The sequence below is a fragment of the Podarcis gaigeae genome, assembly GCF_964106915.1.
Source record: "Podarcis gaigeae genome assembly, chromosome: 6".
NCBI classification, from domain to species: domain Eukaryota; kingdom Metazoa; phylum Chordata; class Lepidosauria; order Squamata; family Lacertidae; genus Podarcis; species Podarcis gaigeae.
This window is the reverse complement of record NC_139682.1, coordinates 133,867-160,325: the sequence shown is the minus strand read 5'-3', so window position 1 is coordinate 160,325 and position 26,459 is coordinate 133,867. Positions and strand designations below refer to the sequence as shown.

Sequence of the window (26,459 nt, the reverse complement as noted above, 5' to 3'; positions counted from 1 at the left end):
TCACTCCTGACGCCTGGAAGCCAGAGGGAGGCCCCTCCAGCGGGGCTCCTGCCATTCAGCCAGGAAGAAGAGCACCCCAGCCCTGGAAGAGGTCACTGTGTGAATGCCCCCTGCTCCCTCCTCCCCGTGACCAAGCAGATTTTGCAAGATGCACCTAGCACGCCTTCTTAGCTGACCATTTGCTAGGAGGTGGTTCTTTGCCTAGGAGAGGCCCAAGTGGTGCAATTTGACCCAGTTTCTGAGCACATCAGAGCATACCAGTCTGCCCAAAGATCCCTACAAGAGGTGGAGGAGGAGGAGGAGGAGGAGGAAGAGCTGTCATGTGGAGGATGGAGCAAGCTTGTTTCCGGCGGGTCCAGAGGGGAGGACCAGAACCAAGGAATACGAATGGCAAGAAAGGAGACTCCAACTCAACGTCAGGAAGAGGGCAAGAGCCCTGGGAAAGTGGTGGCCTCTCCTGCCTTGGAGGCTGTTAAGCAGAGGTTGGCTGGCCATCTGTCAGGGATGCTTTAGTGGAGATTCTGGCATTGCGGGGGCTTGGGCTGGATGACCCTTGAGACCCCTTCCAAATCTATAATTTGATGACTGAAGAAGCAGGAGACGTTCCTCACCCCACCCATGAGATGTGCATTAGCCATCCACAACCCCCTAGAAGAAATGCTGCCACTTTTCTGCCTGGGGAAAAAGCTTTTAATCATCTTGCAGGAACAGGACAGTCACACACACACCCTTTCACCACCGCAGCCCCTTGCCCCGGATCACAGGGACCCGGCCGGGGCCACGTTCATGAGCACAAAGCCCTTGATGTGCTGGAACTTGTTGCAGGAGAAGTCGACGTGGAGCTGCATGGCCCCCGCGCTGCGTGGGGTGAACTCGAAGAAGATTTTGGACTTCTCTCCAGGTGCCAGCGCTGCCACACTGAAGGGAGAGAGAGAGGGGGTCACACACACATGCAAGGACGCAGCCCTGGAGTGACCAGCCAGAGCCCTGCAGGGGTTACGTCCTCCAAAGGGCCACGGCTGAACTGGCTCCACCTGCAGCTGGCTTGGCTTCTCAGAGGAGTTGCTTGGGTGGGACGTCTCCTCGCCTTCCCCTTGCCAGGCAGGAGAGTGGGCCAGCCAAGCTCCTCCCACTTGCTGGTTGCTCCTCCCCCCGCCAAACTTACTTGATCTTGACAGCTTGGCCCATCAGTGTCACCAGCAGCACACAGTTGTCCACTGGCTCTGGGAGAGGGTTGGCATAGAAGATCTCCACGGTGGCCGGTTTGTTGGCTACAACACTTGGAGGGGCCTGCAGCCAAGGAGAGGAGCTGCTCAGTCTCTGGGAACGCACTCTGCACCAGCACTTATCCTGGCAGGTGCAGGGCTCCCCAGGGGGCTTGCTGAGCCAGGACCCCCTCCTCAGGCACAGCCACCACCTCTCCAGAGCCCCCCCTTCTTTCAAATACGGTCAAACGCTGTACCTATTTCGGCCTTGGAATCGTTGCAAACAGGATTGGATCAGGATCTCAGCAGGAGCAAAGGGTTGAGCTCCCCCCCCCCCCCATGATCCAGTTGCAGGGGGAACCCAACAGCCCCGCAAGGTTGCATCCAGCTTGGCCCTGAATGCCAACTGGGAGGCAGCTGCCTTGGAATAGTCAGGCTGCATCATTAACCCTTTGGGGCTCACCACCTCTTCCCCAAGCTCCCTTCTGAGCTGTTGCATTCTGGGATGGCATCCCATGATGCAACAGGGCTGAACCAGGATGGGGAGGTAAGGCAGGGTTTGCAGGTACTGCAGTATGGACCTGGGGCCAGATGAGGGGAGACAGGGGACTGGCTGCCCCCTCCCCTTGCCCAAGGACAGGGTCTGTGCTGATGTGGCTCCAAACTCAGCCCCTCTTATTTGGGGTCTTGAGGCTAGAAGAAGCCTCTCAACTTGGACTTGCATCTTCATTGCCATATGAACATCAGAAGAACTGGATCAGGCCAGTGGCCCATCCATTCCAGCATCCTCTTCTCACAGGAGCCAACCAGATGCCTCTATTGGGAGCCCTGCAAGCAGGACCCGGGCGCAGGAGCCCCTCTCCTCCCGCCCCGCAGTCTCCAGCCCCTGGGATTCAGAAGCATTGCTGCCTCCAACTGTGGGGGACGGGCAGAGCCATCTTGACTGGCAGCCCTCAGTTGCCCCCTCATCCTCCAATAATTTGCCCCATCCTCTTCCAAAGCCATCCCTGCCTCAAGTGGGAGGGAGTTCCACAGTTTAACTCCGCACTACAAGAAGGAGGACTTTCTTTCATCTGTCCTCAATCTTCCCACCAACAAGTTAGCCTCAGCAGTAGCAGCAGTGATTAAAATCACTTGTGGGTGTAAAAAAGAAAAATGGTGTAAAAAAAAAAGTACAAAGATGGAAGTAATGTACATTAGACACAACAATACAGTAAGAGTAAATTTTTTGAGGTCTTAGAACAAAGGAAGGAAATCAATATGTGTATATGTATGTAATGAGATATGGTTTTTTTCTGTAGATGTATGCTTTTTCATTTTTGTTTTGTTTCCTTTGCTTTCTTTCTTTCTCTTTTTTGTATGTTTTGTTCTTTTTTGTTTGTATAGTACTATTTTGGACTTAATGTCTGTAATTTTTGTTATGATTCTACATTGAAAATAAAAAAGTTTAAAAAATATTTTAAAAATAAAATCACTTGTGGGTGGGGGGGGGGCTGCGGTTCCAGGACGCGGGACCAGCAGGGAGTGGGGCATTCCTTCTTGGCTGCAGCCCTTGAGGGCAGAGGGACTCCTTACCGTGATGGAGATGTTCTGGGTCTCCAGGGTGATGGCCTTCTCCACCAGCAGCTTCACGCCGTCCACAACGTCACATAAGGCCGTGACCAAGAGCTTCTTGTCGTCCGTCAGGGATGCCCCATAGTGGCCGTACGTAATCCGCAGTGGGAGGTGCTTCTCTGAAAGGCAGAGGGGTGGGGGGAGTCAGGATCCTTTCCTCAGAGGCAACCCACCACCACCCAGCCTCCTGCCCCCTGAACTTGTTCCTTGCAAGATGGGAGGTCCTGCTCCATGGATTCAGCCCAGCCCAGCGATGACCACAACTCTTCCCGCCCCTTTTCCAGGGGCAGGTGCAGCTTCCAGAGGGAAGCAGCTTGGAGGACATCCCTCCTCCTCCTCCCTTGGGAGACCCCAAAGGGCACAACATTCCCAGCCAGGACCCCCTAGGCTGGAAGGCCAGAGCTTAGAGCATAAAAGAAGATGCAGACCTCCTTCAGCCAGCTGAAGACTGACCTCTTTGCCTGACCCACAAAGCGAGACTCTTGTTTATGGCTCCAAACACCTCAAATCCCTATCTCGTTTGTCTTTCTAAGATGTTCTATGCTTTATAGAGTTCAGACTGTATTTTTGATTTAACGATACTGCTTAGTTTTTTTTATTTAAAAAAATTGCAGACCGCTTAGATATTTTGAAACATCAAGTGATTTATAAATGCTTTTAAATGGACAAGACAAGTAAACAAACAGATCCGGGGCCTCCAGCTTAGCTCTCCAGCTTGCCAAGTGAGAGCAGCCTGCCTTGGCCCTCCTCGGCTGGGGGGGAGGGCGGCCCATGCGCTGGGGCTCCCTCCAGACATGCTGCTGCAGTTGGCCCCTGCCATTGCCTCCCTGTGCTGGCTTCCCTTCCCTGCTCCACTCCGGACCCCAAGGGCAGGTACAGACTCACCTGGGCTGGGCTTCCTTCCTTTGCTGGCTCCCTGATGGTGATGCTTGGAGGCCTGGGCCTCAGAGGACCACCCCCCCATCTGGTCCAGGGGGCTCTGGCTTTGACAGTGGGGCTGTGGGTGCTCCTGCCTGGAGACCTGCTCTTGGCCCTGGTCTCATGATGGGCCCTGCACAGCATTTCTCCGCAGCTGCCTCTAGTGGGAGCCTGAGTGAGGGGGAGCCTTGCAAGAGCCTCGTGTCTGGAAGCCCCAGGGGGCCATTGCAGAGTGGGGTGGGGCGGGTGGGGGCCCCTGTGCCCGCAAAGGGCAGCCCAGCAGACAACCCCTGTTCGCCCTCCCTGCCTGGATGGGCTTTGAGACACGGAGCAGGGGAGGCCACTTACCTTCCTTGTTGCCAAGGCTGACAGTCATCACTTCCTTCAGGATCTCTCTGATGGCCGTCCGGGTGTACAGGACACTCGAGACGCTCAGGTTGACAGTTATGGTCTTGGGCTCCGGGGCCAAGTTGGCCAGGGTGAGGATGAGGTTGATGTCCTTGCCAAGGATGGGCGGCTGGGCCAGCTTGAACTTCCCAAAGAGCCCGGGGTGCGTGATGAGTTCGGAGGCGGAGGCGTCGTCGGTGGTGCTCATGCGGCTCTCGCTGGGCGTGGACCCATACATCTGGGAGCAGGCCTTGCGGTAGATGTTTCTCTCCTCGGCAGAGCCTGCAAGGAAAGGAAGGGAGCAGTCAGCCTCCAGTTCCTTGGCACACCTTCTAAGCCCGCCAGCCATAATGCAGCCTCCAGCTCACCTCCAGAGCTTTAGGTCTAGGCTGACACACTGCCCACCTGCTGTGCCCCTTTTCTGCCAGCGCACATGGAAGGGAGACATGCAGGAATGGCGTTGCGCTCGGCTGGTGCTTCCTGCTGCACACAGCCTCCCTAGTCTAGCTGGGCGGGCGAGTGGGAGACAAATAGCACTGGCCCTTTGAGCAGTTGAAAGCAGCTGACCAATTGACTGGCCAAAAAATAAAAAGCTTGTTCATCCTATTGTGAGAGTATCTAGGTGGTCCCTCTTCTGATGCCTTTAAGGTGGACTAGTGGTCTAACTCAGAACAGAGCACCTTCCAGAGCTCCTGTATGGGCTGCTTTAGGATGTCCAACGGACACAGGTGAGGGTGGGAGTGATCATCTGGCAGAAGCCCAAGGAGCGCTGGCAGGCTTCCAGCACGTGGAGCTGGGCCAGGAGCCAAGGGCTGGGGCTCCTCATCCCAAGAGAATGTGCACGGAGCGCATTCCAGAGTCCAGGCAGCAGCTGCACCGCGGCAGGGAGGGCGGGTGTGCTGAGGACGTATGGGGTGCTGTGAATGCAGAGAGGGCCGCACGGAGTCAGGCGCAAAGCCCCAGAAGTCGCCTTCTGCAGAGTTAAAGCCCAGCACAGAGCGGTTGGCTCTGCTGGCACCCACAGGGGGCCTCGGGGAGGGGCGTGGGGGGCGCCTCAGGATCCCCAGCTGTTCTCTCCAGTGCCAAGGACCACCAGCAGCACCTTCTCTGCACACAGCATGTGCTTCCTTCCTTCCTTCCTTCCCAAATGCTGCTTCCAGCCAGAAACCCTGAGACTGAGGGAAGGCAGGCAGAAGGTTTCCATGTGGGACGGGGGAAGAGCCTCTGCCAGCGGGTGTCCCAAACACTCCCTGGCGTTCTGGCGGGGGGAGCGGCCAAGGGTGCAGGTGCCTCTGGGGGCTCTCCCAGCCCCTCATTCTGCCTCCAGCTGTGGCCAACCAAATGCATCTTCCCGGAAGGGCTGAACCCCCGTGTTGTTGCCTGACTATCTGGTACGCAGAAGTCTTCTCCCGCTGAGCATGGAGTCTCCATTTTGCGCCTCCTCGTCATGGCCACTGACAGACCCCCTCCTCCCTGGGAGTTTCGCCACCTCCGCTATGATTGCTGCCTTGGAGAAAGGATTCTCTTTTCTCTGTTCTAGAAGGGAAAGGGATTGCTGGGGGAGGGCGGTGGGCTGGCACGAGGCAGACAGACTCCCCTCTCTTCTCTCTGTTGGCAGCTATTCATAATTTTACACACCTGCTGTGCATCTCCTGCTTGTCATTTGCTCCACGGTCAAGAACTGGGGCCTCCTTCAGACCGGCAGGATCCAGCCCCTCCAGAAAGGTGGTCCTACTGGCCCTGATTGCCTTCTGAATACCAGCTGATGGGAACCCCAGGAGGGGAGAGGTCAGGGCTCTTGGGCTCCGGTCCTGCTTGGGGGTTTCCCATGGGGCATCTGTTTGGCTATTTGGACTAGGTGCCCCCCTTTTGGAGGGCTGCTTCAGCAAGGTAGTTCTTACTGTATCACTCATTCCCATATGGAGCAGGGTGTGTGTGTGTGTGTGTGTGTGTGTGTGTGTGTGGACAGAGAAGATGTCCTTCAAGGTCCCTTCCAAATTTGCGATTCTGCAATGGAGTTTAAACACTGGCATTGTGATTTTGGTGGTTGTCCTTTTACTCCCTTTCCTAGTTGATCATCTTTTGGTCTTGTTTTCTAGTACAATGGCAAAGTTTGCATCCTGGGGGGTCACAGCTGATGACAAGTTGTCCCACCCTGCATCGATTTGCCCTTATTGATACTCCATTGAACCTGCCATTCTGCCACCCAGTTTGGAGAGACCACCTGTATGCTAATTTGGTGGCCTCTGTGCTGGCCTGGCCGGTGGTGGCTTCTGCCTCTCCCCGCCTAGTGTGTCCCCTGAGATCAGAAATGGGGAAAGGGGGGAAGCCAGTCAGAAGGGGCTGGTCCAGGAGGGAAGGGGACTCACCTTCTGGGTACTTGTAGTTGTTGGTGATGTCCACCCGATAGTTGCTGCCCACGGCTTTGGTGCTGATGTGGCTGCCGATGGACGTCGTGTCGCAATAGACCCTGACTTGCCTCCCGTCGGGATAGATGACCCATCGGTTGATATCGGCATTCACCTCAGAGAAGACAAATCCCGTGTCGTAGTTCAGCCGCACGTCTCCTTGCTTGACAGCCAGGACAGAGGCTGGTCCACATTGGTAGATCCCTGGAAGGAAAGCAGGATGCAGCAGCTGCTCTGGAAGGCGACCAGGGTGGGGTGGGGGCAGGAGAGGGCCTTACCTTGGCTTTTCTCCTGGGGGGTTCCGTCTACCACCTGCCACCCGCAGTAGGCATTCCCCAGATCCCTCCGAGTGAACCAGCATTCATTCCAGACATGGTAATCCCTGAAGGGGGGAAGGAACAGAGGAGGAGATAGGAAGCTGCCTCATACAGAGTCAGACCGCTGGCTCATCTAGCTCAGCACTGTCCACACTTCCTGGCAGCAGCTCTCCTGGGTTTCAGGCCAGGTTCTCTCCTGCCCGCCCTGGAGGTGCTGGGGATTGAACTGGGCACCTGCTGCATGTGAGGCAGATGCTTTGGCCCTGCTGAGCTGTGTCCCTTCCCCTGAAGGCGCTGGAGACTCACCTGAAGAGGGGGCGGCAGGAGGCAGAGCCAGGGCTCTCTCCACGCAGCTTCTATACAACACGAACCTCATGCACAGATGGTAAGCCAATGGGCTGAGCTCACAAGGAGGGGGGTGGCAGGGGTGCCAACTTGAATAAAATATGGGGGGGCAAGTAGGCCCTTCCCCACATTATCACATGAGGCGGTTCGTGGACACCATTTGAATGGCAATGCCATATGTTCTAGGGTGGCTGAAGGGATCTGGGCCCCTGGGAGTTGGCTCCTCAAAGACGACACTGCGCCAGAGCCCAGAGGCAGAAAGGCAGGCAGGGAGGTCCTGTCCGGGGGCTTCTGGCCAAATCCACTCAAACTGGTCAGCAATGGGTCCTCTGGATCCTTTAGGGGGAATATTTCCTGGCTGGTTGGTGATTATTGGTAAACATGATGTTTATTCCCCCTCCCATGTTTTAATATTGCTTTATAATGCAGTCGTATTTAGCTACCATAAGGGTCCCCCAAACAGACAAAGAAGCAGGGCAAAGACATGGGGATGAATGAAACCAATGGCTGCTCCTGGCATGATAACGGGCTGCCTAGCCAAGCCGAGTGACCTGGGCTCTGCCCTTGTTGATCTTGGATGAGCGAAGAGGTGCTCCCTGAGCCATAACTGCCTCTGCAAACAGGACGGTGAGCAGCATTGCCCAAGGGGCAGGTGTTTGCCTTGGCTCCCTCCACCTTCCAGCTCTCCTGGGAAAGTGACTCCTCTTCCCCAAAGAGCTGGGGAGGGAGAAATGGCCCCTGGGCCAGAACAGTCCCCGCCCCCCGGACGGGAGCCCAGGCTGAGGAGGGCCACGTTGGGCTTTGCCAGAATCCTGGCCCAAGATCTGGCATTCCTCTGACAGTTCCATTGCCTGTAGGGGGCTGATCCCCAGAGCCAAACACAGACATGAATAGACTCCTAGAAGTGTAGAGTTGGAAGGGATCGTAAGAGTCATCTAGACCAACCCACTCCCCAGCAATGCAGGAATCTCAGCTAAAGCATCTCTGACAGGTGGCTACCCAACCCCTCCTTTAAAACTTCCCATGAAGGTGGTGGAGAATTGAGTTTAAGATTGGAAATGTGAGAAATGGAGAGAAACCCCAGATATCCGTTGTCTGTCTCCAGGGCCTGGCAAGACTGGCCCCCGGTGGGGGGGGGGGGCGCTTTAGTTGAGATTCCTGCATTGCGGAGGGTTGGAACAGATGACCCTCAGGGGTTCTGTGATTCTATGAAGGGAATCCTGGGATCGAGCATCCGAAGGGCCCCCTCCCTCCTCCCCGCCCACCAGAGGCGCATTTACCAAACAGAGTCTTGTCCCCTCTTGATGCTCTTCCCAGAGGGATCGTAGTATTTGTCGATGCTGAAGTTCGTGTCTGCGTCGTGGGCGGAATTGAAGTTGGTGACCAAACGGGTCGGGATGCCCAGGCACCTCAGGACTGCGAAAGAGAGGAGAGAGGGGCCGGTGGGTCTGGGCTCTGCTCGGCGCCCCGGACCCCCATTTCTTCCTCCGCTTTGCCACCAGAAGCCTACCTGTGCCGCCCACCCCGGCGAAGACCCAGCACTGGCCGTACTGGACCGGCCGGAAGTTGTCCTGCGCCCACTTTCTGAGGATGGCCACGCTGCCGTCCCACCGAGAGGGGTTCTCGTGGTGGGCAAACTCCTCGCTCCACTTGCCCTCCAGCACCCCGTTGTCGTTGTCGTTCCCGTTGACCTAAAGCGCCAGGGAGGCGGAACGGGAGGAGCAGGCGGGTGAGGGGGGCCTGGGAGCTGGTGGGGTGCTTTCAGGCTCCCTGAAGGATCTCACCCCGCCTGGGATCAAGTGGCAGAGGGCTTGCGCTTACCATGGAGCTGATCACCCGGCCCACGTAGCGAGGGTCGCTCCTGCGCGACGTGTCCCCACCTGGGTCCTGGCGATGGTAGAGGCTCAGATCCAGCAGCATCAGGGCCAGGTTGAGCATGTTATCTTGGAACTGCAAGGCAGAAAGGAAGGTCCTCTAAAGCGCCAGGAAGCAGAGGAGCATCCACACAGAGACAAATACGCGCAGTCACCCAGGGACCGATCAGCACCCAGCCAAGGTGCACTCCAGTTGGGGCAAGAGGTGGAGAGGGAAACATGGGCCCTCAGACTGGGGCAAGTTAGAACCAGAGGGTCTTCTTATGCACATGAAGATGCAGAAGTACCAACTGGTTCCAGGACAAGTGGGGACCCCCAGCGCTCCGCCTCCAGCAGGAGCACCTGCCGCTCCCCTGCTCATTCTCTGTGATACAGATGATCTCAGGCCTCAGCCCAGCATCCTCTGAGCAGAACCATCTCCATGCCATGGGGCACAGATGGAGCTGGCCTCAGTGGCTGCCTCCCTCTTTTCTACCTTCAGCCCCTGACACTGGGAGGGAATACCCGAGAATGCTGACCCCAAGAGAGTCTTGTCTTGTTCTGCTCCTGGTGGTGGCAGGAACCATTCCCTTCCATCATGCAATGCACTCTCTAGTTTGGGCTACACACACAGTCACAGAACATGTCGACAACCTTCAGCATGTGTGAAATTGGCAGCCCAACCTAAAAAGTGCAGGTTCCTGCTAGCTGGCGGGAGAAGGGGCTAAGACTACAGAGCTCTATTGCTGACAGCTAAGGACCAAGACCATAGAAATGCAATTGCTAGAGAGGGCTTTGTGTGATGTCATTTCCCCTCCTCTCCCAGAGAAGAAGGAGCATATAGTACTTCCTGCTCCTCTCTCTCTCTTTCTTTGACCAGCAATGGGTGCAGACCTGCCTCCCTTGCTCCAGCTCAGAAAAGTAAATAGAAGTGACTTGCTTGCATAGTCTTTACTGCTCCTGTTGCTGTGAACCAATGCCTGTCTAAAGTACCGGTAAGTGAATCTTCTTATTAAGCTTACCTTCCAAGCTGTTGCCTGGTTCTTTATTAAGCAGGGTAAGAAAGGGGAGCCAGCTTACTTCATAACTTGCTCAAAACAAGGTTCTATAGCCTAATTGATTTGATTTATTATAATTCCTATGTTTTTAAATTTTCTGCCACGCATGGGGTGATTTTGCTTAAAAATGGAAAGCGTAATTGTCAGGGGCAATTGTTGGTGGTCAACAAAAGAGGTTTAAAGACTCTCTCACTGCAAATCTTTTAAAAATGTAGTATAAACACTGACAACTGGGAAACACTGGCCTGCGAGCGCTCCAGTTGGAGAACAGCCTTTACCAAAGGGGTCCTGGGCTTTGAAGACACTTGAACTCAGGACACAAGGGAGAAACATGCTAAGAAGAAGGCACGCTTGGCAAACCATCACCATGATCAACTCCCACCCAGAAACCTACGTCCCCACTGTGGAAGGACATGTGGATCTAGAATTGGCCTCCACAGTCACCTACGGACACCCTGTTAAGACCGTGTTCATGGAAGACAATCTTACTTGGCTACTGCCTAAGAAGAAGAATATTTTGAAACCCTGTTCAACCCACACACGTGGGTGCCTAGATGGATAAATTACAATTAATATATCTTCTCCTACCTATTAAGGCCCATCCCACTCGACGGTGACTGTGCAGCCATACAGCAATGAGGATCCAGGCAGAGGAAAATGCTGCCTCCCCTCCCTTACCATCACTTCCTCTCCTGGCCACCTCTCCATCTTAAGGCTACAAGGGCACCGCTGCTGTTCCCCTGGCAGGGGCGGTGGAACCCCAATCCCAGAGATATAGGGCCACAGCCCCATAGCCCAGAGATATAGGGCCAGCAGCAGAGCTGGTGCTTTGAAGGCCAGGAGCAAGACCTTAACACTGACCTGCCCGTAGTACCATCCTCGCGCTTCGATATAGTTGGCATTTCCCACGAAGATGATCCCATTTTCGTTCAGAACGTATTCTTGCCTCTCGCTTTCATCTGCCATGTAGACAAGGTCTCCTGTTGGGCGGAGGCAAGAGGTTGGCGGTGGGTGCTTCAAGCAAAGCTGGATTGGACTTTGAACAACTAAGTGGCAAGGGGTAAATGCCCCCCTCAAATGTCTTTGGGGGCCTCCAGCTTTGATCTAAAATTAGAACTTGATCATATAAATCAGGGCAACAGTTGCTTGGAAAATAATTATTTTGCTGAATAGAACATCCTTGCAAATGTAAGTTTATGAAAGAGCTGGATTGCAAGAGAGGAGCTTCCAGAAAAAACATTAAGAAGAACTTTCTGGGGGTAAGAGCTATTCAAGAGTGGAACAAACTCCTTGGGAAGGTGGTAGTTGGATGCTCTGACTGTGCTCCTGCATTGCAGAGGGTTGGACTAGTAGACCCTTGCGGTCTGTTCCAACAATACAGTTTTATTATTTTGTGGTTCTTGCATAGACACTGCAGACCATGGCTGTGACCCTGAAGGTCAGAGACCCTCCCCAGGGGATGGGGACACTCGTCTTGACAATTGAGAGGGAGAGCTTTCCAGCTGCTTGGGCAGTGAGAGGGGAGCCCCCTCCCTGCCATGTCCCTGCCCCACAAGGAGCTTTTTTGCTGAGCCCCATCATTGCTCCTGCCTCCTTGGGCCAAAAGAAGGAGCTGCATGGCGCTTCCCAAGCCGGCCGTTTTGCAGCAAGGGATTTCCTAGCCCTTGGCTCCCTTCCAAGAAAAACCTGGCATCCTCTGGGGTCTCCCAGCCTGGCGTGGGCAAGTTCCAGGGCCCCCCAAGGCGAGGGATTTGGCCTGGCTCGAGGCACCCCCCCCCCAGCATCTGTCCTAGGAGGGGAGGGCTGTCAGCTAGGCCTTGCAAAGCCAGTGGGACCATGTTACCCCCTTCCCTATCCTTTGGGGGTGGGGTAGTGCAACCACTAGGCTGCTTGTGGGGGGGCCTTGAAAGGGGCCCATGGAAATGGGGGGGGCAACTCCCCTGTTCAGCTGCTGCTGTAGCAAAGGGCTCTGGCTGCTGCTTGCTCTGCTGACGCATGGAAGGGGCAAGTCAGGACTCGGTCGGACGCAGCAGCAGTACTCAGATCTGCAGGTGCTTCTGGGAGGCTCACTGGGCCAACGTTCTTCTGGGCAAAGAGGGATCTGGCCTCCTGCCCAGCTGTGCTGGATCTTGCCCTTCTTCTTTCAGCCACGTTCCCATTTTTAGCTAGTCCTGAGTGCTGAGTTTCCACCGCCCAGCTGGATGATGGATGAGCAGCCCAGAGGCCCTGGGTGATGCAACCAGAAGAACAGGAGGAGAGTCCCTGGGAGGCAGGGAGGGAGGGAGAGGGGAGGCCTCCTGCTGCTGCTGCTGCTGCTGCTGTTGTGAAGCACACTTGGCCCCATGTGCTGCGGGGGGGGGGGAACTCTGTCTCCAGGACCACCATTACAAACTCTTGCAGCATCAGCCCGTCCATCACCAGCCGGTCAGTAGAGCATTGCTGTGCCCCAGTCGGGCTTCTGGGTCGGGCATCTCATTGCCCAGATGCCAACATCTGGGGTGGGGAGGAGGTCTGTGCAAGGCTTCTGCTTTGAGCTACAAAGAAGCCCAAAGCCCCCTACGATTCTCTGAGTCTATGATTCCCTGCCTGCTCGCTTGGGAAGCTGTCCTTAGGGATGAGTCCTAAACCGCAGAGCTGTGGTGCGGAAGGGAGTCACGTGGCACCAACTGCATTGTCTGCCTGTCAACCCTCAGCAGAAACACCCCTGTGGGGCAGAGGCCCATCCCAAGGGCGGCAGCAGGGCCTGCGCAGGCAGGCAGGCAGGAGGAGCATCTTACCTTGGCACCAAGGGTTAAAGAGCAGGACAAACTGCCCCAGGAAGCGGGCATAGGCCTGGTTGCCACACATCATCTGCAGGCTCAGCTTGTAGCGGCCGATGGCAGCGGTGGGGGGGCTGGCCAGGGTGAAGTTGGCGCAGTTGCCATTGATGGAGCTGAGCATGGCACTCCAGGACCCTCCAGTCAGGGCGCTGGAGACGGGGAAGACGGCCCGGGTGTGCTGGGACTCCGAAGGGGCTCTCCCTGCCAGAGGGAACAGAGGCAAAGGCAAGGCTGTCATTGGAGGCGACTCATACCTGTGAGAGCTACCCAAGCGGCAACGTTCTCCCTGAAGGGTTTGGTCAGCATGAAGATGCAGCCAGCTGGCCAACCTTATTCCAACCTCTGGACGCAGGCACTGCACAGACCTCTAACCCTAGGGGGACAGGAGTGTTGGTGCGTGTGTGCGCCCGCACTGGACCCGGTCTCTTCCGCGCCACAGAACAGCACCTGTGGTGGTGGTGGTGCCATCTTGGCTTCCCACCAGAGAGAACGCTGTGGAGGGCATAACGTTGCACAGGGCAAGCCAGGGGTCTTTGGCAGCACCTTAAAGATGGACAAGCTTCTTGTGGGAGACAGGTGTTTGCATGCAGGGGTAGGATGGTGGGAAAGGGAAATCCCGCGGTCAAAAAGGTCTTGGCAGGCAAGAGGCCCAGGAGATCTGCCGCTTCCATGTGCAGAGGCCAAAGGTGCACAAGGACCGAAGGGGAGCAGAGGTGCCATCCCGGAGGCACCTTTTTGTCCTGCAGCCAGAGATCAGGCCAAGAGGTGCCCATGCGAGTGATGCCAGCTGGCCATGAAGGAGGACGGGGGGAAACAGTGGTGGGGGCGGCCTTACCTGTCTCTACAACGAAAGCAAAGTTGTCCCCGGACTGAAGGGGTCTATTGAAGTAGACGGTCAGCAAGAAGCCCTGCCCCCGGCGTACAGCCAGCTCCGAGGAGGCAAAGCGGCTGGTGTGGTGGGCCGGGCCATTGGCCGGGATTTGCCAGCTCAGCTGTGTTGGTGTCAGATCTGTGGAACAGCATAAGTTGAGTCTGGAAGGGGCCTGCCTGGGCCAGTGGAGCCTGGCCTGACTCTGCTCTCCCCCAGCCAGGCAGACGCAGCTGCTGCTCGTCCACCTTCACGTCTCCAAGCCTTCTCCTAAGCAGACTCTGCTTCTTGGGTGGCCGCGACAGGGTGCAATATCCATGCTGACCAGAGCAGCTATCGTCATTTTATTTAGTAACACACCTACATCCCATTCTCCAGGTAAGTTTCTTCAACCCACCTTACAATATCCAATTAAATCAATGTCACAAAATATGAAAACTACAACAGAAAAGGAAAAGGGGAGAGGGCAGTAGCAAATGAAAAGTCAAGATTGTGTGTGAAAGTGGTGAAGGGGGGGCGGGATGTATAACATCAATCAGTCATCACAGATTAGGAAGCAGCATGGGCGTGGGCACCAGCCAGGGAAGGAGCTGCATGTCTCCCGACAGGGACATCAAAGAGGAAGAGGCCTTGCCTTCATTAGACACACAAGGTGATTTGCAACAAGGACAAAACACCCTGACGGCGGGCAGCCCTTGCCACCCAAGTGCAGAGGAGCTCTGCAGAGCTGAGGGACGCCCTTTCCAAGGCAGCTCCCTCCTCAGGCACATCCTGACCCCCCAGCCGAGGGGCTGGAGGGGGCTGCTGCTCCTGCGTCCTTGGGATTTCCAGCACCACCACCACCAGGACAGCACAGGGTAGAAGCCAGTGCCAAGACTGAGTCTCCTAACCCAGTCCGGAGAGAGCCTTCTAGAGTTGCCCATAATCCAGCTGGGGCTTTGGGGATGGAGCGGGAAGCAGCTGCTTCCGGGGTTTTTGCTCTCTAGACTTGGCAAATCTGAACCTGAAGGATGAAGTGAGAAGGATGAGTCACCATTAAAGGGAGGGAGGGAGGGAGGGAGGGAGATCAAAGACTCAGTTGCTCCCATTGTGGTGAGACCAGGAAATGCTCTCAGGTGTTCCAGGCATTAAATGCCAGGCAAGCAGAACCTGCCCTAACATTGGGGATACGTGGCTGTTGGGTCTTCAGGCGCCACTTGCTGCACAGTTTTTTCACAGGGGTTAATGCCAATGGCGGGGGGTGCTGGGTACTCAGTTTTGCAGTTCCCACCTGGGTTAGACCAGATCAGGACAAAGATCAAAGCGGCAGGCGCACGTACACACACACACACACACACACACACACCCCACCCCATGACTGTTTGGTTAAGGAGCCTCAAGGAGGGTTGTAGTGGGAGGCCAACCAGAGCAGGACTCTGAGGGGTTTGGAAGGGCTACCTGCTGATGGGCTTTTGGTGGAGGATTGTTGCAAACCGCTCAGATGCTATTTGTGAAGCGCAGTATATTAATATTTTCTACTCATAAATACATGAAGTGGAGAGATGGAAGAAGAGGCTGGTGCAGGAACTCCAGGATGCTCAAGAATGCGCTGCATCCGTCCACTCAGAGCAGATTGCCACCTTGAGAGGAAGAGCCATCACTTGGGACCTTCAAGGCCCTCTTGCACCCTGAGGGTAAAGCTGCTGGGGAAGAGGAGCACCCCTTTTCTCCTGGCACCCAGAAACTCACCATCTCTCCCTTGGAAGGCCCCAGGCAGCTGGGCTGGACCCCTTGGATGTGGGAGACAGCAAATGCACAGTTGCCTTGTGTTCTTCTGGGACTCCAGTCTCAGCAGAGCAACAAGCCAAAGGCCACCAAAGAGAAAGCTCCCTCCCTCCCTAGCAAGGACCACAGCATGGAGGCTGCAGGGCAGAGAGCAGGGCTGGCCAGGGCAGGTGCCACCATCCCAAACTTACCTCCCATCCTTGAGTCTTGTCTTCTTCAGCACAGCCAGGAGCTCCTACTGCACATTCCTCGCCGCTCTCCTGCTGTCCGCTGAGCCAGGTGTGATGTGAGGATGTTTCCGCTGATCCCTAAAAACTACCCAGGTGCAATTAGCCAGTTCCTATAATCGGTGGCAGCGCAAGGGCAATTTTCCTCTCCAGTGGGAGGAGAAGGCATCCTTGTTTACTCAGAGGAAGTGCATTCACTTGCTTGCGCAGGACTTCCTACATGGAATTCCAAGGTGAGGAGTCACCCCCAGAGGCGAGGAAACAGGTGGGAAGGGAGAGAAACTGCAGGAGGAAGAGAGAGCCTCTCTGGCCACACCCTTCCATTAGGCAGAGCCCTGCGTCTCCCAGCCGCCTCCCATTTCCCAATGGGGTTCCTGCCTGTGTGCGGACATCCCTTTGGCCTCCTGCCCTTCCCCCAGGAAGCTGGCATGGCCCCATTTGCTCCTCACAAGGTAACTGTGCTTCCAGCATTGCAGGGGGTTGGACTAGACGACCCTTTGGGTCTCTCGCCAATCTACAGTTCTGCTCCAAGAGCCTCTTGAGGCAGCTTCAGCTGAGAGGGAGGAAAGGAGGGGCTGCTAGGCTGCGTTGGCAGTAGCCTTGCTTAACCAGAGAGAGACCGAAAGCCACCAAGTGAGTTCCATGGCTGAGAAGGGGCTGACCATCCCCAGGGACTCTTGCAGAAACCCACCGCTGGCTCCCTTGGGCCTCTTGCACAATGCCCCATTGGCATCGACGTTCTCCCCTCCCCATTTTTGTTTCTCCTGGGCTTGAGGTGGTACCTCACAACAGTGGAGGAGCCTTTCCTTCTCCTCAGATGAGCTTTACTGAGGTTTCTAGAAATTGTGTTTTGGCCGAGGAAAGTGAAGTACCTTTCGCCAGTGGAGTATTGATCTTCTCTGAAGGTCTCCAGGGGCCCTTGGTTGCTTTGCATCAAGAATGTTTTCCAGGCTTGGAATTCAAAAAGACTCAGTTAGGAAGATGTGAGACAAGAGCACCAGTCATCTTCTGGAGGGAAGATGTGGCTACGTCACCTCTCAGCAAGGCTTGTCTAATGGGTGACATGGCCATGGCCAACCTGGGGTCATACCTTCCCCCACCCCACCGGGTGCCCCAAGGGGTGCTGAGCTCCCCCCTTCTCTATCTTGGGGTCCTTCCTGAGTGCCTTCCATCCTCTCAGGTCCTCTCCATCACCAGACATCCCCTTTTCCCTCATCTCTCAATAGATCTCTCACACCTTCCTTTGCCCTCTCAGGCGGACGCCTCCCCACTAGCAGGACCTGGAGCAACCTCCACACTGCAGAGCCACAGAAGACAAGGAGCTGCGCAGCCCCCCTGCCCCACAGACGCACCAGAGGAGCTTCACCTCCCCCTGCCCCATTTCACCTGAGAGCCTGAAAGAGCCCTGTGGCTGGATCTGGCCAAAGGCTCACTCCCACAATGCCCATCAGCCTGTTGGGCGTGAGCTGCCCCTGGGCCACTTCTCTCAGTCTGGCTTCCTCTGGGGGCAACCCCTACTTCCTACCGTGGCACCTACTCCTTGTACTGCTGCTGCTGCTGCTGCTGCTGCGATGCCTTGGGAACCACCTGCCACTGCCTCCTCTTGCTGCTCAGGCAGTCTCAGGCGGTGGCGTTGCCTCGGTCGTGCTCCACTCACTCCACCCCTTCATTACAAGCCACGGTGCTGGGTGTTTGATCCCTGCTTCCTCCCAGCTCTAGGCTCCTGCAAACTACCTGCTCTGAGCCTTTTGCCTGCTCAAGAACTTGACCTCCACACCTTCACTGCTGGCAGCCATGCTTGTCCCAGCCCAGAATTCCCAGCCCAGGAATTCTCCCCGCTGTGTGCAGATCTGTATCTGCCTGGCTTGACTTTCCAGTTTGGAGATTCATCAGGTGAACTGCAACTTTGTCCTGGTTTGCTTCCTGGATTCTTCACCGGGAATCATCACAAGCCCAGCCTGAACTCCATGATGGCTTCTGGAAGTCTGCCACAGGGCTGGAGTTGAGCAATGCTGTTGCCACTTCCCCGCCCAACTTAATGGTCCTGATGTTGCTCAATGTCCTACTCAGGAGGAAGTAGCCTGCTCCAAAGCCTTCTTTGTGAATCACAGAATGCTGGGAAGGTGTCTAAGGCTGTTGCTCTGCTTAATTTCCCCTCAGCAGCCTCCTCCACCCCAGCTGAGCACTTCCAGCTCCCTTCCTCTTCTTTGGAAGGCTTCTGCACCACCTGCAGTTACAGGGATCCGCCTTCTCCCCACCTTGCGCCCCTGCAGTGGGCAGATGCCTGACATGGTTGCCTTACTCTTCTCCTGCTGCTGCAATTTCAGAGCATGTTCAGAGCAGGTAGAGAGGCATTTCCCAGGGGATGGACAGCAAGCACACAGGTCCACAACAACACCCCCTTCCATTTGGAGCCTTATATCCAAAAAATCAGCTTTATACTACTACTGCCACTACTACTACTACTACTACTGTGTATCTGAAGAAGTGTGCATGCACATGAAAGCTCATACCAAGAACTAACTTAGTTGGTCTTTAAGGTGCTACTGGAAAGAATTTTTTTTGTTTTGACTATGGCAGACCAACACGGCTACCTATCTGTTACTAAAGACCCTGATGTTGTGAAAGATGGAGGGCACAAGGAGAAGGGGAGGACAGAGGACGAGATGGTGGGACAGTGTTCTCGAAGCTACAGACATGAGTTTGACCAAACTGTGGGAGGCAGTGGAAGACAGGAGGGCCAGGCGTGCTCTGGTCCAGGGGGTCACGAAGAGTCAGACATGACTGAACGAGTAAACAACAACTACCACCACTACTACTAATTATTTTTATTATTTTTATTTCATACCCAACCTTTCCCCCCTGACAAGGACTTAAGGCTGCTTACAGATAAAATAAGAACAGCTAAAAATATAGGGGAAATCGTTTTTTTAAATGAGCATTAATAAAATTTTGTACACACACTCACATAACAAAAGATAATTACAATAAAAACAGCACGGTGCCAACCCGTTCATTAAAAGCAGTCTGTTCCCCAGAGCCTGTCGAAATGAGAAGCTCTCCACCTGCCGGTGGAAGAACAAGAAGAAGGGAGCCAGCCTGACTTCTCTAGGCAGGGAGTTCCAAAGTTGCCTCTCTTCCAAGCTAAGCAGATTTGTTTTCCCGAAGCTGCTGGTTTCGGCCATGTTTGTTGCAACTGCAAACTCTTGTTTTACTGTAACTTAGAAGTGTTTTCCTGTACGTAAACTTTTTTGTCTCTCTTACTAAAAAAGCTGTGTGGTTTATTCTCTGCAATGGAAAGGTCAGAAGACCACAAATAAAAGTGGTAAAAGGTATGATTGCCTTGTTTCTAAGCTTTATTAAGTGTTTTACTCTGTTACAGAGTCTTCACAGCCTGTTTACTTTTGCATTTTAGCCTGCAGATTCAACCCTCAATCCATCTCCCACAACCATCACTGAGAAAGCCCCCTCCCCCCCCCCCCAGGGTGCCTGTGAAGGTGGCAGGACCAAGAGAAGGGCTGTTTTATGTGAAGGGGGGATATGACACTTCTGATAGCTTGCACCTAAGCTGTGCAGGGCTTTTTATCTTATAGCCCTTTGAAAAGAGAAAAGAGATCTTTCATTAGTTGAAAATTGGATCTTATTTGTTTACCAGAAGCACGTATTAGGGAAAACAATATAAAATATTTGTTTCAAAAAAATTTAGCTGAGGAAATTGTCTGCAGAACTGAAGAAAAAAATGGGGTTATTCTACATGTACATAGACATTCCAATTTTGCCCAAAACTGATGAGCAAGGTAGATATGTTTTTTTTAATATAATTTTTATTAACAAACCAATCAGATCACATTACTTCCAAATTACAAAACCAAATTTTTAAATTTTTGTTGGGGTACCCATGCTTCTAGCTCCGAAAGGGATCCAAACATCTCTCTTGCTGCTGCTTTGATCTTCACAGTTCTGTCCAATCTTCTCTCTATTATTTTCTTCATCTTCTTGCTGTTATCGTATATTCCTTTCTTTGTGACCTCTGATAGTCTCCACAAGTGGGTTAAAAACAAACGTTGTTATATCCTGTGTGGATTGTCCGTTCCTCCAAGAGCCATATTCAAACAGACAGACGCCATTTCAACACTTTGATACAAAGCATTCTTAAAGTCTGCCCATTAATCCTCGCAAGCCTGTCACTCTCTCCTCAAACTTCTTAGGGGGTTCTGCCAGGTCAAACTCACATTCCCATATAATAACAAAGCCGTGGTCTCCTCCCCCTCGATCATAAATCCAGCCACCAGGCCTGCTTCCTAACAAGTCTCTTTTTATAGCCGCATCATTCCAAAGGCCTTTCATTCCTTTCCAAATATTTCACAAGCCATGTCTTTGATTCATTTCCACACAGTTCTTAATCATTCCTCTTATATTCAGTAATTGCAACGATTCTTCCGGGGGGAGGGGGTTGTTAGGTAATCACATAAGATAAAAAAAAGACCCCCCCCCTCATTCTGTCCCGTTCCAAAGCAAGGTAGATATGTTGGGGTGGAAGTTAGCATCCAAGGGAATAAAACTGTGGTTTGTGGCATTTATGCCCCAAATGAAGACAAATCAATATTTTATAAATGATTTATGGAAAAGTTGGTGGGTTTTTCATATGAAAGTTGGTGCGTTATGGGAGATTGGAATGGAGTGGTCTGCACAATACAGGCTAGAGCTTCAGAGAAAAATATTAAAACTTCCTAGGGTAAGGTATCTAAACATTTTTTTAAAAAAATGATGGATAATTTGGAACTTGTTGATATCTGGCGAGATAAAATGGAGATGTAAAGCAATTTACATATTTCAGCAAAAGACACAGATCTTTCTCAAGAACAGACATGATATGGTGGACAGACACCGCTTACTTGGGTGCATAAAGCTGACATACAGTTAAAAAGGGAAATCCCGGGGTGCAGGCTGACTCTGCTGCCCAGCTCCTTGGGGTGCCACTCCCCATGGGTCCCTCCAGTCCGTAAAGAAGGAATTCCCAGCCAAGTTTAAAAACCAAAACGGCGCCCGTAGACCCAATCTTTAGTGTTGCCTCAAGGTTCAAACACACAAAGGGTAGGAACCCCAAACATGGGTTGCATGTGTTCCCTCGTAGCCGAGTAAGATTGTCTTCCATGAACACAGTCTGAACAGTTAGTCCATAAGTGACTATGGAGGCCAATTATGGATCCACACATTCTTCCACAGTGGGGACATTGGTTTCCGGGTGGGAGTTCATCATGGTGTGGATTTGCCAAGCGTGCCTTCCTCTTAGTGTGCTTCTTCCTTGTGTCCTGAGTTCGAGTGTCTCCAAAGCCCATGACACCTTTGGTAAAGGCTGTTCTCCAATTGGAGTGCTCACAGGCCAATGTTTCCCCAGTTGTTGGTGTTTATGCTACTTTTTAAAGATTTACCTTGAAAGAGTCTTTAAACTTCTTTTGTTGACCACCAGCATTACGTTTTCCATTCTTAAATTTGGAATAGAGTAGTTGCTTTGGAAGACGATAATCAGGCATCCGCACAACTTGACCAGTCCAACGAAGTTGATGTTAAAGAATCATTGCTTCGACACTGTTGATCTTTCCTTCTTCCAGTACGCTGGTATTAGTTTGCCTGTCTTCCCAAGTGATGTGTAAATTTTTTGGGAGACACTGTTGATGGAATCTTTCAAAAAGTTGGAGATGGCGTTTATAAGTGGTCCATGTTTCACAAGCATACAGTAAGGTTCTAGTACAATAGCTTTGTAAACAAGCATTTTGGTTTCCCTGCGAATGTCCTGGTCCTCAAACACTCTGCATTTCAATCAGGAGAAAGTTGCACTTTCAGGCGATGCTGGATTTCGGCATCAATGTTGGCCCTTGTGGAAAGATAACTGCCCAGGTAAGAGAAGTGATTGACACTTTCCACCACTGAGGTGGCTTTGTGGTGGTGCAGAGGGATTGTTTTGTGCTTGTTGGTGCAGCACTTTGGTTTTTGGGATGTTGGGCGATAGGCCAAGCTTCTTGTAAGCTTCTGCGAATACATTTAGGATGGTTTGGTAGCCATCCTCTGAGTGTACACACATTACGTTGAACAAAAATTAGAATTAGAACAAAAGAGGGAGCTTTGGGGTTTGAGGTTTATGTTGCATTTGTGCAAACAGTGTAGGGGAACGCTCAGGCTCATCATCCTGACTCGAGGCCGTGGTACCACTTCTGGGGTGTCACAATCCCCCCTCTCCGGCTTTAACATTACCAAAGACTTTCTCAATCATAATCCAGTTATTATGACTTTCAACAGGAAAAAAAGTTTGTGTAGAGACTTATTACAACAAGAAAAGGTTGTACAAGACTGCAAACAGAAGTTAAAATATTTATTGGAGAATAATTTTATCTGCATCATAGAGATGCAAACAGTTTGGGATTCAATTAAGCTTTCATAAGAGGCTATTTCATACAACATACAGTTGAAATCAAAATTATTCAACTCTCTTTGCAAATCAGGTTTATTATCAAAAATTACAGACTTTCGGCTGTTTGCAATGAGCAAATCAAACAAAAGCAATTGAAATAGCTCAACACAATGGATGCTTCAAGTGGTTTCCCACCAATTCATCTGAAATTGCAACTTATACTGGCTTCTCCAGTCTCACTATCATTCAACCCCCTGAATAGAATCCCTCACAACAGCACAAATACAACTGGTGTTGATTAGTTGCACCAGGTGTGCTTGAGCTGGAACACCTGAGATACCTGAACTGGCTAGGGGCTTGCTGAGTATCAAATGTGGCTGCAAGTCAGAAATATCACTATGTCAAGAGAATACAAGAATGCAAGAGAATAGATCACCCCCCTTTCCATACAAGAAGATACCGAAGGCACCGAATGGGAGCTTGAGTTGAGAGTCTGGCATTGCAGGGGGTTGGACTAGATCAGCCTGGGGGAATCCCTTCCAACTCTATAATTCTATGATTCTAATTAGAAAAAGATTATGGAACTTTATTTCAATACATGATTACAGCTGTGAGACTTTTATATGCAGAAAGATGGAAAGATTCATCATTACCTACCATGGAGGAATGGTTGTTAAAATTACTGGATTTAGCTGAGATGGTGAAGTAGACATGTTTAATCAGAGAAAAATATTGTCAATATTTACTCAAGATTGGACATTCCTTCTAGACTTTTTGCATTAAAAAGAAAGTGACCTTATAATATAATATTGAGGATTGAAAATGATATTGGTGGAATTCTGGGAATTATTTTGGAATGGATTCTTTGAACAATTTTCTATATATAGCTGACAGACAAAGAATCAGAAGTTATCATTTTCTTTACTTTATTTCTTTTCTTTTTTGTTTGTGCTTTTGTTTAGATTAGTTTTTTATCTTTTGAATTCGTTTTCAGACTTTAATAACATCTATTTTTAAAAAAAGAAAAACTTGTTTGCATTGAATTGCCCTTGCCCCTTTCCTCCCCATTCCCATCCAGGGCACTCCTACTTCATTTCCGAAGCTGCATCCATGCGCTGTTTGCCACAAGCTGTATCAATTCTGTAGGTTCCTGGCAAATCCTGCTCTTTGATGCATTTTCTCTCAACCCAGTTTCAGTCCACTTAGGAAACTGGATGAGGAGCAAGTGGTGACGTGAACAGCAGTGGCGCAGGCAAAGATGGAAGGGGATGGGGGGATCCAAAAGGGTCATGTGCTTCATTGGGTAAAGAAATCCCCACCCCACCACCTCTCTGCTGCAAACAACTGCTCTGTGCTTCAGTGTAGCCAGGAGGAGGGATGACCTCACTGCATGCCAAGCTGTTATTGTGAACATCCTCTCAGTTTGGAAAGTTCCTCACAGTCTTTGTTTCAACCACCCTAAGCAAGCTGTGGGAAATTGTAGTAAAGCTTATTAGTGCTCGTTAATGCATGAAATGGTTAAGACCACAGAATTGTATTCCTAGACTCATCTAGCTCACTCCCCTCACCTGGAAGGAAGTTGTCAGGGGTTCAGGAGCAGAGACACAGGAGAGGGAGCAAATGGAGAGCGAGGAGGAGGAATCCGAGGGGGGTGTAGGCAGTGACAGTGGTCAGAGGGATTCCACAAGTCTCTCCAGCGAATCGGAAGATTCACAGAAGGGAGCGCCGATGGCCAGGGCGAGGGGGGTGCCAAGGGGGAAATCCCAGAAGGAAGGGGCCAGCGGGGACTCCCTGAGCAGCAGTTGGAAATCAGGACCAGCTTCCCCACCAGAACGCAGTAGGGGGGAGGAGTCCCAGGAATCGGGACCAGTGTTCTCACCACCAGCGAGAGGAGATGAGTCAGGATTGACCACGCCCACATCGGAGAGCGGGGAAACGGTCAGGAGGAAGGTTACTGGCTGGGCGCGCGCGCCAAGTTCAAATGTACAGGCGAGCGGCACAGCAGGTAGCCCGGATAGGGAGCCAGGTCCTAAAGCCTGCCGGAAGGATGGGCAAGACTCAGGGGGGTCAGCGTCAGAAGAGTCCAGGAAGGAGGAAACCCCAGGGGGCAGAAGGACCCAGAGGAGGAAAGAACAGCGCAGGAGGTGGAGCCGGGCTAGGATCTTAAACTGGTGCGGAAGGGGTAGTGATTCAGAGGGGACTTCGCCGATCTAGAGTCAAGACGTAGGGCTGCACGCTCTGGGGTTTGAAATGGAAACTAAACTTCAATAAAGACTTTTGTATATTACATCAACCGGGCGTTGGTCCTCTGTGAGCTGGGACCTAGAGGCAGCTCTGACAGAAGTTTCCTCCTTTCTTCAGTCTCTTTCGTCATGAAAACTCACTGAGATAGAATGGGCCAAAGCCTGTTCACTACTAGCTCAGACCATGTGCTTAGAGCTATTTCGCTATATTTTGTCACCCAAGATTTCTGCTGCATCTCCCACAGGGCATGTTTTCAGAAAGACTGGTCCAGCGCACCACTAGTGAAATGCTCAGTTTATCTAACATTCAACCACAAAGGGGTTCCAGCCTGAACACCTTTTCCACGTTTGCAGTCCTGTCCCATCTCCTGTCTTCGTTGTACTCCTATGAAATACAGCTTGGACTCAGAAACCCCTCCAGGAGAAAGTGGAATGAGGAATAACCTCTGCTTTCTGGCCTCACCAGGCATCTTGGAAAGCAGGGAGCCAGAGAGCAAGAAAATAAACTGGAAGGGGAGCATGAAGCTCAAACCGCATTTGGGGCGCCTGCAAATTACAGGGACAGGCAGGTGTTTTGCCTTAGGCAGCCTCGGTCTTGCACAGATCAATTCCATTAAGGATGGTAATTTGCAGCATAAGTAGTTTATGTATGAACCAGAACCACAACAAGGAGCATTGAGAAACTCTCATGCCAAGGGTTATCCCTCTGCAGCTTCTGTTTTCAGGGTTCTGTTATTCTCCTTCATTCTGCAATTTTTCTGGGAAAACTTAACTTTACTGCCAGCTTCCCAATGGGAGAAGTTTTGTCTTTTTTCTGCTTTTGGTCCTGCTTTGGTGTTGCCCTCTGGACTGCCAATCCCAGCGTCAGAACTGCAGGTGAGGGGGAGGCAGGTGAGGCCCCAGTGAGGATTTTCTTTTGAACACCACGAGAGCTGGAAGGCCAATCCTCAGAGATGCCTTTCCCTCAAAGCCATTGGGCCTCATTGAGAGGAAGGGGAGAGGAGCTAACAAGGATTAGTCTTGGACGTCTTCCTTCTTGCAGAGTCCCTGGCTTGGGGCTCGCCTCAGTGGGCTTGGGGCATTTCACCCCTGGCTTTTATTCCTCTGCAGGCAAAGGCAGAGGTGAGAGTCTTGGACTGGGGCAGTGGGGCTCAGAGTGCCACGGAGGGGGTGGGGATGAGCCACCGCACATCTTTCCTTGGGGAGCTGCTCTGCCAGAGCTGCCCTGATGGAGGCCAGCACAGCCAAGGGGATCCAGTGGCGCTTCCCTGGCTGGGCCACCCACAGAGCAAATCTCCTTGCCACACCTGCCCAAGGCGGCTCATTGGGAAACTGCTGAACATGCAGGGGGCCAGCAGGATGCCTGCGGAGCCTGAGCAAGAAAGAGAACCCCACTGCAGCCTGCCTGGCCCAGCTGCGGATGGGGAACAGAACAGGGTGTGCTGGGGCACAGGTCTGCTTGCCTCAGCTGAAAAAGGGTGGGCGATTAGCAGCCAAACAAAACAAAAGCCTATTCTTGCTAGTTAGCATGAGAAGGGGCTAAGATCACAGAGCAGTACTGCTGACGGGCAGAGACTCAGACCATAGAAATACAGTTAGTTAGAGAGGGCTCTCTCTGAGGCTTAGAATAAAAATTGCCAGTAGCACCTTAGAGGCCAACTAAGTTTGTTCTGGGTAGAAGTTTTTGTGTGCATGTACAAACTTAGTTGGTCACTAAGGTGCTACTGGACAATTTTTTAATTTATTTTGACTGCATCAGACCAACACGACTACCTACCTGAATCTGAGGGTTAGGGTTAGGTTGGCAGTCCAACCTAAAAAGTGCTAGCTAGCAGGAGAAGGGCCTAAGACTACAGCTGACTGCTAAGGACCAAGACCATCAAAATGCAATTGGTAGAGAGGACTCTGTGTGATGTCATTTCCCCTCCTCTCCTGGGGGCCTCCTGGTACTTCCTGCTCCTCTCTCTCCCTTTGGCCAGCCAAGAGGGCAGACGTTCCCTTTGCCTGCTCCACTGCAGGCAGAT

The 26,459-nt window shown here is 52.4% G+C and overlaps 1 protein-coding gene and 1 long non-coding RNA gene across 4 annotated transcripts in view; one reads left to right on the top strand and one right to left on the bottom strand.

Annotated features, from left to right (window-relative positions):
- Positions 1-26,459, top strand: part of LOC310847242 — a 107,014-nt gene that overhangs the window by 74,852 nt on the left and 5,703 nt on the right. The gene's annotated exons all lie outside the window — the stretch shown is intronic.
- Positions 668-17,536, bottom strand: LOC310846990 (protein-glutamine gamma-glutamyltransferase E-like). Of its 3 annotated transcripts, none has more exons than XM_083744299.1 (15): positions 17,518-17,536; positions 16,656-16,734; positions 15,748-15,871; positions 13,760-13,933; positions 12,883-13,125; positions 10,967-11,085; positions 9,016-9,144; positions 8,705-8,885; positions 8,475-8,610; positions 6,811-6,914; positions 6,494-6,736; positions 4,086-4,406; positions 2,781-2,938; positions 1,166-1,290; positions 668-918 (listed from the first exon to the last, which is right to left on the bottom strand). In XM_083744299.1, the coding sequence occupies exons 3-15, from the start codon at positions 15,752-15,754 to the stop codon at positions 759-761; spliced, it is 2,100 nt and encodes a 699-aa protein (XP_083600425.1). In that variant the 5' UTR covers positions 15,755-15,871; positions 16,656-16,734; positions 17,518-17,536; the 3' UTR covers positions 668-758. The 3 variants fall into 3 exon arrangements, with proteins under 3 accessions (XP_083600425.1, XP_083600424.1, XP_083600426.1); XM_083744298.1 differs by lacking the exon at positions 17,518-17,536 and adding an exon at positions 17,170-17,300; XM_083744300.1 differs by lacking the exon at positions 17,518-17,536 and adding an exon at positions 17,170-17,300 and having other exon boundaries at positions 15,748-15,864.